At 46.0% G+C, this 12,318-nt stretch overlaps 1 protein-coding gene across 4 annotated transcripts in view; it reads left to right on the forward strand.

Annotated features, from left to right (window-relative positions):
* The window catches only part of OLFM1 (olfactomedin 1), a 75,868-nt gene that overhangs the window by 43,023 nt on the left and 20,527 nt on the right, over positions 1-12,318 (forward strand). For all 4 annotated transcript variants that reach the window (XM_025183480.3, XM_006120754.4, XM_006120753.3 and 1 more), the window contains exon 4: positions 303-522. In XM_025183480.3, coding sequence (XP_025039265.1) covers positions 303-522 — 220 coding nt within the window. The remainder of the gene's footprint in view (positions 1-302; positions 523-12,318) is intronic.

The following is a 12,318-nucleotide window of genomic DNA, read 5'->3' on the forward strand; positions in this document are numbered from 1 at the left end:
TTTTTTTAAGAAAAAAGCAAAAAAACAAAGAACTCTTTGTGTATGTGATCTGAAGCATGTAACCGTAAGCTGTTGCATTCTAAAAATGACAAATAAAGGCCTTTCCCAAATATTTTGGTGTTCTGCAGACTGTTTAATATGCTCTTTCTAATACATCATTTTGGACCAAAATAAAATAATAATGATAATAATAATTGTGGGGATAAGAACCTTCCACTCACGTAGGAAGCAGCCAGGTCAAGGCAGAGTGTGGCAGATTTTTGCACGCATAGCACTGAACCAAGCTTATTTTAACCTTGCAGGCAATAAAAGCGAAAATGGAGGAACTTAGGCCTTTGATACCAGTGTTGGAAGAGTACAAAGCCGATGCAAAATTGGTATTGCAGTTTAAAGAGGAGGTCCAGAATCTGACGTCAGTTCTAAACGAACTCCAGGAAGAGATTGGCGCCTATGACTACGAAGAGCTTCAGAACAGAGTGTCAAATCTTGAAGAAAGGCTCCGTGCATGCATGCAAAAATTAGGTAGGCTCAGAACAATATGGTGGCACTGGCAAAACACCAGCAATGTAAAGCGCAGTACATACACCATCTGAAGGTAGCCATGTTGAACCGGGCATCGCCATGGGCCTTCACTGCACTGGCTATGAGCTCCCAAACCAGGGTCCGATCCTGTCCACAGAGCTACACATGAGTAACTTTACTACCATGAGTTGTTACTCACCTGAGTAAAGTTACTCGTGGTGTAAGTGCATGCAGGATCCTATCCTTAGTTGGACATGAGCCTTTGCAAAGTTAGCAGAAATGAACAGTGAAATATGGTAAATAGGCTATTTTAAAATACTGCTTATGCAATGCAAACACTGGCTCGCCATTTATCTCGTGTATCAATGTCCAGTCTTTCCGCTAGCTAGAACTGGGGCAGGTCAAGCTTTCTCTGCATATTATTTTAAATAATCTGTATGTGAGGCATGGCTTTTTACCAGCAAGGGGCACACGCCTTCACCAGTATTTGCTCATGTTTGTGTGTGGGCTGCAGCTGCTATAAAGAATATCACACCCCTCCCTCCCCCATCCCATCACTTGCTTTCAATACTGGCTAAATATATAGATGCTGTAAAGCCCAAGAAGCTAGATTCTGATCTCATTGGTATCAATTGGCTCCCATTCTCGTCAGTAGGTTTCTCCTGGAGAATACATCCCTGTAACTCAGATCAGAATCTGGCCCCAAGTAAAGTGTGAAAGTATCCCTTGAGAAAGTGGGGATTCTGCATTCTGTGTACTTGTTGCAAGAGATTCCCCTCCCCCCCCTGCCAACATTTGTTGACCTAGCTCCTGCCTGATTTAATTTCCACCTACATTATTGACTTGCTTGTTAAGCAATTTAAGTCATCTAAGTATATTAGCTGATCCACCAGCCTGTTTCAGTAGCACATTTGAAATTATACTCTCAAGTGACTTCCGTTAAAAATAAGCTTCCTTATCATCACTGTATATTTTTGGCAAGGTACCATTCTAGTTCTCGGCTGTCTATGCTATCGGGACGGGTTCTGTTTGGTTTTAGACCTCGCCATCTTTATTCGGGAGCTTCCTCCCTTTAGAAATGGATTGCTATTATTCTCTTGACCTGTTACCTTGTAGCCCACCTGCCAGCTAAAAGCCCACAGAGGACAATGAATTCTTTTAGGCTACATCTAGACTGCAGGCTTCTTCTGAAAAAACTTCTTCCGAAAGAGAGCGTCCACACACAAAAGCGTATTGAAAAAGCGATCGGCTTATTCGAAAGATAGCGTCCATATTGAATGGACACTATCTCGCATTTAAACTGTGATTACTATGGATGGAGTGGCCATTAGGGCACCTACGCTTTTTCCTCTTTCCCCTTCTTTTGAAAGAACTCCCTTTTCCCTGTCCACACGCCTTTTTCCGAAAGAGCTCTTTCAGGCTATGTCTAGACTGCAAGCCTCTTTTGAAAGAGAGCGTCTAGACTGCACGCGGAATTTCGAAAAAGCAAGCCGCTTTTTCGAAAGAAAGCACCCAGTGAGTCTGGATGCTCTCTTTCTAAAAAGCCTGTTTGCTTTCAAGAACGCCTTCTTTCGAAAGAGGGCTTTCGAAAGAAGGCGTTCTTCCTCGTGGAATTAGGTTTACCACCGTCGAAAGAAAAGCCGCATTCTTTCGATTTAATTTCGAAAGAACGCGGCTGCAGTCTAGACGCAGGTGAAGTTTTTTCGAAAAAACCCCTGAGTCTGGACACAGCCTCAGAAAAAAGCTTCTTCCTTGTAGAAAGAGGATTACCAATGTTGGAAAAACCCCTCTGTTCTTTCGATTTACTTTTGGAAGAACGCGATTGCAGTGTGGATGTAACTCAGTGCATGACCATTTATCCAACAAAACTCTGTAGTGTAGACATACCCTTTGAATAGTATATATGCACAGACACATTTTTATGGGAGCGATGGGTAAAATTTGCCAAGGTGTTTTAAGTGACTCTAGTTGTTAACACTCAGCCTCTAGGGCATAAGTCTAATTAAAAGCCAGTGAGACGTAGGCTCCTCTGTGCCTAATGCGTTTTGAAAATGAAACTTGGAAATGGAAAGGAAGTTATGTACATGCTTTTGAAAATGCCACGGTCTCTCTGTGTTGGGGAAGGGAAAGGCCCATTTCCGCAGGAAACTTAATGAGATTGGCCAGGCTCTTACCAATCAGCACAGGCGAATACCGTGGCCTGCTGGGGTTCTATGTGTGGCCAGGGCACCCCCGTCTGCTCCATGGGTTGGGTTGCCAGATGGTTTAACCAAAAATACCGAACACCTCTCCCTCCACCAAAAAAAAACAACGTGGAAAAAAATTCTGTTGAGAAAAAAAGGGGGGAGACCAAAGTTGTTAAGCAAAAAAAAAAAAAAAAAGTAAAGTGCTGTGCCTTTAAATGCCCCCACATGCCTCACTCCCCCACCCTCACCAGATGCCGCAGGGGGAAATTTTCCCTACCAGGCTTCTGGCCAAGGGAGACAGGAAATACTGGACATTTTACATGTCCAATATTTTCCGTTTTTTTTTTTTTTTTTACGGGATGGGGGACGTGAATACTGGACTGTTCGGGTGAATACTGGACACCTGGCAACCCTACCCAAGGGCCTATTGCACTCTAGGGCATTGGAGCCCTGCACTTACCTGCTTCTCCCCCACCCTCCCAGAACTTTTGCAGTGCCATGTATCTGCTGATCAGCTGTTTATGGGAGGGTCGGGGAGGAGCGGAGATGGAGAACGGATCAGACGATTCATGGTGCTGGGAGAAAGGGGGAGACATAGGAAGTACAGGGCTCCAGTGCCCTAGTGCGTGAGAGGTGTGGGGGAAGGAAGCAGAGAGGGAGGGGGTGCATGGGCTGCAGGTGGAACCCCCAGTGGGCCACAGATCCTAGGTTGCCCACCACTGGATTTTAATCATGTAGCCCACTGAGATGAAGGAGGGCCACTCATGCGGCCCGCTCACTAGACCCGGTTGTCCATCTCTGGTCTAAAGGATGGAGTTAGGCTGATTTATACCGACTGGGGATCGGGCCCCTTGATTTAAAAATAAAAACACATGCCAAAGCTTCTTTCCCCTCCTTGCTGGAAAGATGCAAGCAAGGCATGCCACTGCTGCTCCTTGTTATTTACCATGTACACTATCACAGTGGTTTTGGGGCTGTAAAGAAAAATTCTCCAGCTCTGTGCTCTAAAGGGGAAATTCACAGCACAAAGGTCTGTGCCCCATTTAAGACCTCAAAGTTTGGCTTCAGTGGAAAATCAGAGGTGAATAGACCTCTTTCTGGGCTGTCTGAGGTTCACCCTAAATGTTTTCAAGTAAAATGGATCCTGGTAATTATTATTTTTTGTTATAATGGTAGGACCTACAGACTTCAGCTGAGTTGGACCGAATTGTACTGAGGCTGCATCGATTTATAATGAGGGATAGTCCCTTCCCCCAAGAGTTTACTACCTGGACTGGCAAGGAAAGGGTGTGCGAGCATGAGGAAGTATTATTTAATAGATGGGGAACAAAGCGATAGAAAGATTAAGTGATTTGACCAAGGTCACTTAGCGAGTCTGTGGCAGAGCCTGGAATTAAGGCCACGTCTCCAGAGGCTCCGTCGAGTGCCTTAATCACAAGACCATTCTGTTGTGAGGAATCATTTGTCTTTTCCTTCAAAAGAGAAGCAGTAGAGATGGAGTTTCACGCAAGGTAACAAATGGAGAGCAGTGATCTAGTTTCTATTCCATAGTAGAGAGTGTCTCTTCAAACCTATCACTTTTTGGTTGCTCTTATGTTCAAGTCCTGTCTCTTGTGAAATAAGAGACTCACTTTGTTTTCGGCTGCCAGCTCTCTGCTGACCTTTCGTCACTTTAACTGTAGGAACTGAAGAGAGAGCATAGAAGGAAAAAATAACATTCTAGAGCAGAAAAAAAATAATACCACAGCTATATGTGAAAGTGGAGCAGTATTGTGCTGTCAATATTTTAACCGAAGGCTTCTGTAATAGTGCTCCCTGAACATGTGATACATCCCCCATGGACCAAAGCTGTGTGTGATTTCAAGGAGAAAAGGAGGGACTAGGGGAATCCAATTTGAGCTAAGTAAATAATCTGTAATGACTAATTATTTAAACAATCTGGCCCTCTTTGGCTGTTGGCAACAATTCCTTAGATCGAGTGGTTACCCTCCTTTCTGTATTTATTCAAGTTTCATTAGCTAAATAATGTACCTAGCTTCTGTGGTTTGGGTGTGTGTGGCTTGCCCTCAAATATTCAAGTGTGGAATTCACTTGCTTAGATGGGACTGATCAGAGAAGGGGTCCTGTTCTCTGACCGCATGAGCGCGTGTAATCTCATATGCAAGCACCTCGTTGCAGGAATATTCTCATGCAAGAATGTAAAATTCACTTTGCATGTAAACTCACCTGTGTAGCTTTGAAATGAATTTATTTCGTTAGGACCTGCGTTTTCCTTCCTTGATGCACAGTGTTACCTCCTAAATCCCTACTTAGGAAGCTAAATAAATGGACTAAGTATCAGGCAGACCGAGCATATGCAAATCCCATGAAGAACATAAGAATGGCCATACTGGGTCAGACCAAAGATTCATCTAGCCCAGTGTCCTGTCTGCCGACAGTGGCCTATGCCAGAGGGACGGAACACAACAGGTAATCCTCACGTGATTCCTCTCCTGTCACCCATTTCCAGACAAACAGAGGATGAACGAATCTATCTAGCTCTTTTCTGAACCATATTTAAGTCCTGGCCTTCATCACATCCTCTGGCAAGGAGTTCCACAGGTTGACTGTGTGCTGAGTGGGGGGAAAAAAACCTTCATTTTGTTTGTTTTAAACCTGCAGCCTATTGATTTTGTTTTGGTGACCCCTAGTTCTTATGTTATGGGAACAAGTAAATAACTTTTCCTTATTCTCTTTCTCCACGCCAGTCATGATTTTATAGATCTCTATCATATCCCCCCCTTAGACTTGGACTTTTCAGCTTAGGAAAGAGGAGACTTTTTAATCTCTCTTCATATGGGACCTGTTCCAAACCTCTCATCATTTTTGTTGCCCTTTTCTGAACCTTTTCCAACGCCAAGCTATCTTTTTTGAGATGAGGCAACCACATCTGTAGGCAGTATTCAAGGTGTGGATGTACCATGGATTTACAAAGGCAATAAGATGTTCTCTGTCTTATTCTCTATCCCTTTTTTAATGTTTCCTAACATGCTGTTTGCTTTTTTGACTGCCTCTGCCCACTGAGTGGCTATTTTCAGAGAAATATCCACCATGACTCCAAGAACTCTCTCTCTCTGCAGTAGTTGTAGCTAAATTAGCCCTCATTGGAGTCGACAGCACTTACAGGAAGCTAGCGTCTCTAGTTGCAAGGTGCCTGCTTGGGTTTTAGAAACTTAATTTTAAATACTCCAGCCCGGCTTCCTTGCCTGGTGTTACTCAGCACAGTGCCACTGACTTCTGTGGAGCTGCACTGTTCTACGCCAGTGGAGGAGTTGGGTCCCGAGTTTGCAAACATTCGCCTGCCATGTTAGCCAGTCGCTTGAAAAGAAAGAGGGCGTGGGGGGCGGGAGAGCGTGGTCAGCCTCTTGCAAACCACAAGTACGGCTTTGCAGACTGCTGCCTTCAAAGCTCCCCTGCAGGAGAGCATCCGTAGCACGTGGCAGACAAAGGAGAAAGGCATGTGTTGGGAGCATTTGTGCTTTGTTTCCGGTTCCAGGGATAAGTCAACCCAGGCAGGGGTGTTGTCCCAGTACCCAGAAAGAAGGGGCCAGCTCATTTCAGTGGAGCCATGGTGGCACTGACCCCCATGGAGGATGTGACCCACATACAGGAAGTCCACATGGACCTTCCTGGTGGCAGAATTTTAACAGGTTCCAGATCCATCCCAGAACATCACGGCTCTCAAGTGAGAATCTGGATCTTTGAAAATAAGCCGCTTGCCAGGCCTGTTCTGCTTAGAGTCTGGTCCTAAGGAAGTGAGATCCAGAGACAACTCCCTCCAATTTGGCAGCACTCGTCTCTGTATGCAACCCCACCCCTGCTGCTAGGACCGGAACTGGCCGGTCAATGAAGTTTATTAGCACTCAGCTCTTGGAATCACCACAATTTCCTTTGAGTACAGCCCCCATCTCTCTTCCCGTGTCGGGGTTCCATGCTCCACTCTGTTATTCTGTGTCGGGGTGACTCCATTGATTTCAGCTGCTGCAAAATGGGAGCAGCTCCATGTGGAACAGGCCTATTGATTTCAAGTCTGGAACAGGCTGGACTTTTAGCACATTTTGGAGCAGTGTTCTACCAAGCCCGTTGTATGCCCCTTGGAATGCTGCTGAGTAGGAATGGGGTTTTAAAAGGTAAAGGGATGGCGGTCAGAGATGCTGGGCAGCCCTAGTTCACATAGATACTGCAGAAAATCAGGCTACTGCCGTACCTGCGGGTTTGTTGCTGCTGGGGAACTTGTGCTTTAAAACGAGCTGTAGGAGAAGTGGGTCTGAAGAACGGGAGGTCCTTCCCACAATCTACAGGAATAATGCCACTGACTGAGCTCCAAGTTGGGTAGTTGCATTCTCTCTCCCTGTGCAGAGATCCTCTGCTGCTGAAAATCAGTGTATAAGGCCACGCTTCCCACAGGATCGATGCTCTGGCAATCAATCTTTCGGGGTTTGATTTAGCAGGGCTAGTAAAGACTTGCTAAATCAAACGCTGAGGGTGCCCCCATCTGAACCAGTACTGCTCACTGTTGGGAGGAGTAAGGGAAGTTAAAGGGAGCGTTTCTCCCGTTGATCTCCCACTGTGGAAACGGCACCAATCCCAGCCTCGGGTATGCCAACTCCAGCTATATTATTTATGCAGCTGAAGTAGCGTACCTTAAGACAACCTTCCCCCACAGTGTAGACCTGGCCTCAGACTCTGGCCCTATGTTCTTCACTTGCCATCCAGAACTGTTGTAGAGTGGCTGTTGTGTGCTGTTTAATATCATGTAAGAGTTGCCAACTTTCCCACTGGGTGGACCGGACACCATTTGCTATAAATGCCATTGCTACAATGTCCTGTTGGGAAAATTGGCAACCCTGTCACATGATCCATCTCAGAGGTGGTTGCCCTTCAGTGGTGGATGAAGTGATCGCTCGGTGTCGGTTATATATATTTTGGAGATCTACTAAAAGGTAAAAAATTCAGGAAAGAGTTAAGGGCTCCCAGACTGTCCCATGACTTAGCAGGGAATTTCAGGGAAGTGTGTGAGATGAGACAGGCAAGGGGAAAACTTCTCAGATGGTGGCAGAGGAGGCAAAGGGGAAGAACTGGTTTATTCTGGTGTCTGAACTTCATGCTTGACTGATAAATAGGCCCAGCCAGTACCTGTAAAAAACTTGAGCATGGCCCTGATTCCATCCTGGACAGATGAGAGAGCCTGGTAATTTACAGAACAGTTTGGGATAAAAGTTCCCATGTATTCCAGCACAGCTGGGCAGATCATGCAAGCAACTGTCTGCAGCTAGGTGTTGGTGTATTTTAAGCAGCTTTACTTAGGCCATTTTCTCACCCTCCTTTCGTTTTTGATCTCTGTCTCTATTCATGCTACCGTGTGCTACTGGTTCAATTTTGGCAGGGAGCAAACAGTACAACAAACGTTTGTGGGAACAGACTTTGCCATTTGTGTTTGCAAACATTTGCCCTGGAAGTGCTTTTAGGCTTGCCCGGTTATGTAGCTTATCTGGTCAATTACAGCTAATCAACATGGATTAGATGCCTAAGATTTCTTGCTATTCTAGAGTACAAAAAATGTGAGTATAGAATAAATTGATCAAAAAATCCTTGATTTTTTTTCTATAAATTTATCTGCTCAGTGATATTCCACCAGCACAAAATGAAGCCAAATTTGCCGAATTGTGTTAGCTGTTCCCATTTTTTTCCCAGCTATAGAGCTGGAAAAATATCGATAGGTACGACTACACTGCACCTACCCTGCTTCTACAGAAGCCGCCCATTATTTCGCAATATTTTTCGAAGAAACAGGCGTGCTATTTCACCATTCTGGGAAACCTCGTTGCACAAGGGATAAGGCATGGCTCGAAATAGTGCGTTACTTCAAAATTTGGTGCTGTGTAGACGCACCAAATTTCAAAATAAGCTATTTTGAAAGATTCGAACTAAGGTACGCAATTGGCGTAGTGCAAATTGCATATCTTAGTTCCAGTTTAGGGTGCTGTCTAGACGCACCCTAATAGAGACAGGCAAAGGAATATGAGTGAAGCATCAAGGCTGTATCAAGGTATTGCCCAGACAGCAACAAAAAAACCATTCTCTGTCCACAGTCTAGAGTGGGGCTACTCAACACATGGCCTGTGGGCCGCATGCGGCCCACGGCCTGTATATTTGCGGCCCGCAGTGCAGTTTGGGTTTACACAGGGCTAAACAGATGGCCCGCAGGTGGGATCCTTTGAACGTGGCCTCCACTGAGAACACACTCCATAATGGTGAGGCATCTCCCAGGCGGGGTGAGCACTGAAAGACGCAAGCGGATGGGCTGGTTGGAACAGACGGGTACAGAGTGTCGGTGTTTCTAGCCCCCAGGGAGGCGGTACCGGGAACACCGGGACATTGTGGGAAGTGCTTTGTATTCACGCCTATCAGTGTGAAAAGTTATTTGCATATATTTGCATATATATTTACATATACATGCAACCACATTTAAGTTTGCGGCCCTCGGCATGTGCTATGAATATCATTGTGGCCCCCAGGGCTTCCAAAGTTAAGTAGCTCTGGTTTAGAGGGTATTTACAGTATTACTAACTTAAAATGCTGCCAAATACCTGTTCCACATTGGTCTGGCCAGCTGAAGGTGCGAGACTAGTGACAGAGATGTCTCACAGTGTCGGGGAGCCCCTCCCATTTCCTTGTCAGTATTATCACCCCATTCCATCCCCCCTCCCCGCCCGTTGCACTGAGCTCCGAATTGCTGAGGAATGATTTGCTGTAGACAAAGTTCCTCTCCTCCCCGCCCCCCATGCTTTTCTTTTTCTCCTCAGCTTTACTGACAAATCAATGCTGAGACCATTTCCTGACCTTGGGGTGCATGCATGTGTGTCCAGTGTGTGGTTCTGTTCACATTTTGTAATGATCGCAGTTTGTATGGTGCTGTGAAGCCTCCCCCGAATGTCCTGAAGAGAATTCTTGGAGCAGTACTCAACGTGTCACTTAAACGCCCCCTCTCGTTTAAGGAGTAGTTCTAAAAGAGCAGCTGCTCTTTGCAGATTCAGGAGTCTCGTCCTTTTCAGGGTTGGTCTTGATTCTTAAAGCCCTGACGCATGCTCCCTTGGCAGGGCTTAAGAAGGATGGGTACACCCCTGTTCTGAAATGGGTCTTAGGACGGAACAGGGAGCTGGTCTTTAAAATAAAACCTCCCCAGCAAAGCGCTGCCCCACCATTTTACACAATAGAGACTGAGAGACATAGAAGTGTGTGCTCTCCTCCTGCCACACGCACGTATCCATGCCAGCTGCGTTTGGATTCGCAGTCCGATTAGAGTCCCCGATTCCCCCCAGGCAGAAGACAAAGGCAAGATCGGGAGAGTGCAAATGGAGGTGCATTGTTGAATTAAGAAATTCAGGGCAAAAGTCTATCTTGCAAATCTATCTCAAAGGGGTATAATGCTCCCCTTCCTCCTCCAGCCCTGCTCCCTCCTGATGCCTGGAGCTCATAGAATCATAGAGCCCTAGGTCTGGAAGAGACCTCAGGAGGTCAAGTCCAGCCCCCTGCCCGAGGCAGGACCAACCCCAACTAAATCATCCCAGCCGGGACTTTGTCAAGCCAGGACTTAAAACCCTCTGGGAATGGAGATTCCACCACTTCCTTTGGGAACCCATCCCAGTGTTTCCCCACCCTCCTAGGGAAATAGTTTTTCCTAACATCCAGGAGCATGGTAGCATATGAGTGAGTTCATGTTACCCCCTTAAAAGCAGGTGGAAAGAGGTTGCAGTTGATAGCGCTCCTTCAGGCAACACCAATAGTGTCTGTTGTGACCAGTCCACAGCTCCTAATAGTGCACTTCCCTGCAGGGCGATTTAGTGAAGGCAAGGTCAAGAGAAGGGTTTAACTGACATATGAGACTGAGGCCTAGTCCACACGAGGCTTTTACTCACAAATTCGACCTTGAGGGGCTTATTTCAAAGTGATACGTCTACACTACCCAAGCCTGTTATTCTGGAAGAAGGGGCCATGGAATTTGAACTCTGTAGTCCTGCTTTTCACGAGGAGTAATGATAGTCCTGAATGTGTAATTCCGAAATAACATTAGTCTGGATGCTCCAGTGCCACTAATTCAAACTAATTGGCCTCTGATAGGCCTCCCACAACTCCCCAGAGTGATTCCTGAGTCTGAGGTAGCACATTCACATTAAAGGAGCCTGCCTCAGACTACATTCAATTCTTCCCCGTCGCGAGGATACGGAAGTTCGAATTTGGGTATGTCTACACTGCACACTTATTTCGGAATAAGCTATTTCAGAAGAAAGACTCCAAAGTAGCTTATTTCGAAATATTGCATCTACACTGTAGGGAAGCCTCAAAATTATTCCAAGGCAGGCTCCCCTAATGTGGATGTGCTACCTCAATTTAGACCCAGAGGAAGCACTAGGGAGTAATTGCTTTGAATAGTGCTGGGAAGGAGCTATTTCAAAATAGCAGCAATGGAGCATCCACGCTACCGCTATTTCAAAATAGCTGTTTCAGAATAGGCGTTATTCCTCGTGGTTTATAGAAGTCAGAATAAGCCATCCGTTATTTCAAATTTATTTCAAAATAACGGAATTGCCATGTAGATGTTCGCATTGTTGTTTTCAGAATAATGACCCTTATTCCGAATTAACACGGCTGTGTAGACACACCCTTTGTAAAATCAGGTTCCCAGAAGTCGAACTTAGTAAATTTGAAATAATCTCCTAGTGTCGACATGGCCTGAGAGATCATCATGAGGAACACCAGGGACGTGAGCCTTGAAAATCTGAGCCTTAAACCAATATTTCCTGAGCCTGCCTGGTGTTTTAGTGGCATGAGTATGAGCAGGGCTCAACAAATTAGTCTAGTCAATCTACTCGCCCGGGGTGAGTAGATTTTAAGCCACCACGGTGCCACAGCGCGATTAGTGCATGCGCAGCGCAGTCTGCGCCTGCGCAGTGTGCCAAACCACATGGCTGGTGAATGGGGCTCGCTGCCGCTTGTCAAGCCCTGAGTATGACTGACAGATGTATTATGTTTGCCATGTTGGGCTCAACAGGACAGCAGAGTTGAGAATATGTTGGGCTGAAAGGGACCTCAAGAGGTCACCTTGTCCATCTCTCCATGTTGAGGCCGGACTAAGTATGCTCCATCCATCCCTGATAAATATTTGTTTAGCCCAGGGGTGGCCAACCCGTGGCTTGCGAGCTGCATGCGACTCTTCTTCCCCAGAAGTGTGGCTTGCAAAGCCGCTCCTGCGTCCACCCCCCCAAGGACCCCAGCTCCCTTGTGCTCATCAGGGCAGTGATTTAAAATGGTGCCCAAGATGGTGGCTGTTGACGGGAGCCTGATATGGCTAAAAGCCTTAGCTTGTTTCTTAAAGGAACAGGCTCCTTTTTTATTTTTTTTTTATTTTTTGCTTGACAATTGTGGTGCGGCTCTTCTCATTTTGCTCGCCACTGTTTCGGCTCTCTTTGTTAAATGAGTTGGTCACTCCTGCTCTAGCCTCTCCTTAAACACTTCCTGCATCTGGAATTCCATAGCAGTCATGTTTGTTTTTTTAATCTCCTCCCCCTTT

This window comes from Pelodiscus sinensis, chromosome 23 (assembly GCF_052426305.1).
Source record: "Pelodiscus sinensis isolate ZL-2025 chromosome 23, ASM5242630v1, whole genome shotgun sequence".
In the NCBI taxonomy this organism is placed as follows: Eukaryota; Metazoa; Chordata; order Testudines; family Trionychidae; genus Pelodiscus; species Pelodiscus sinensis.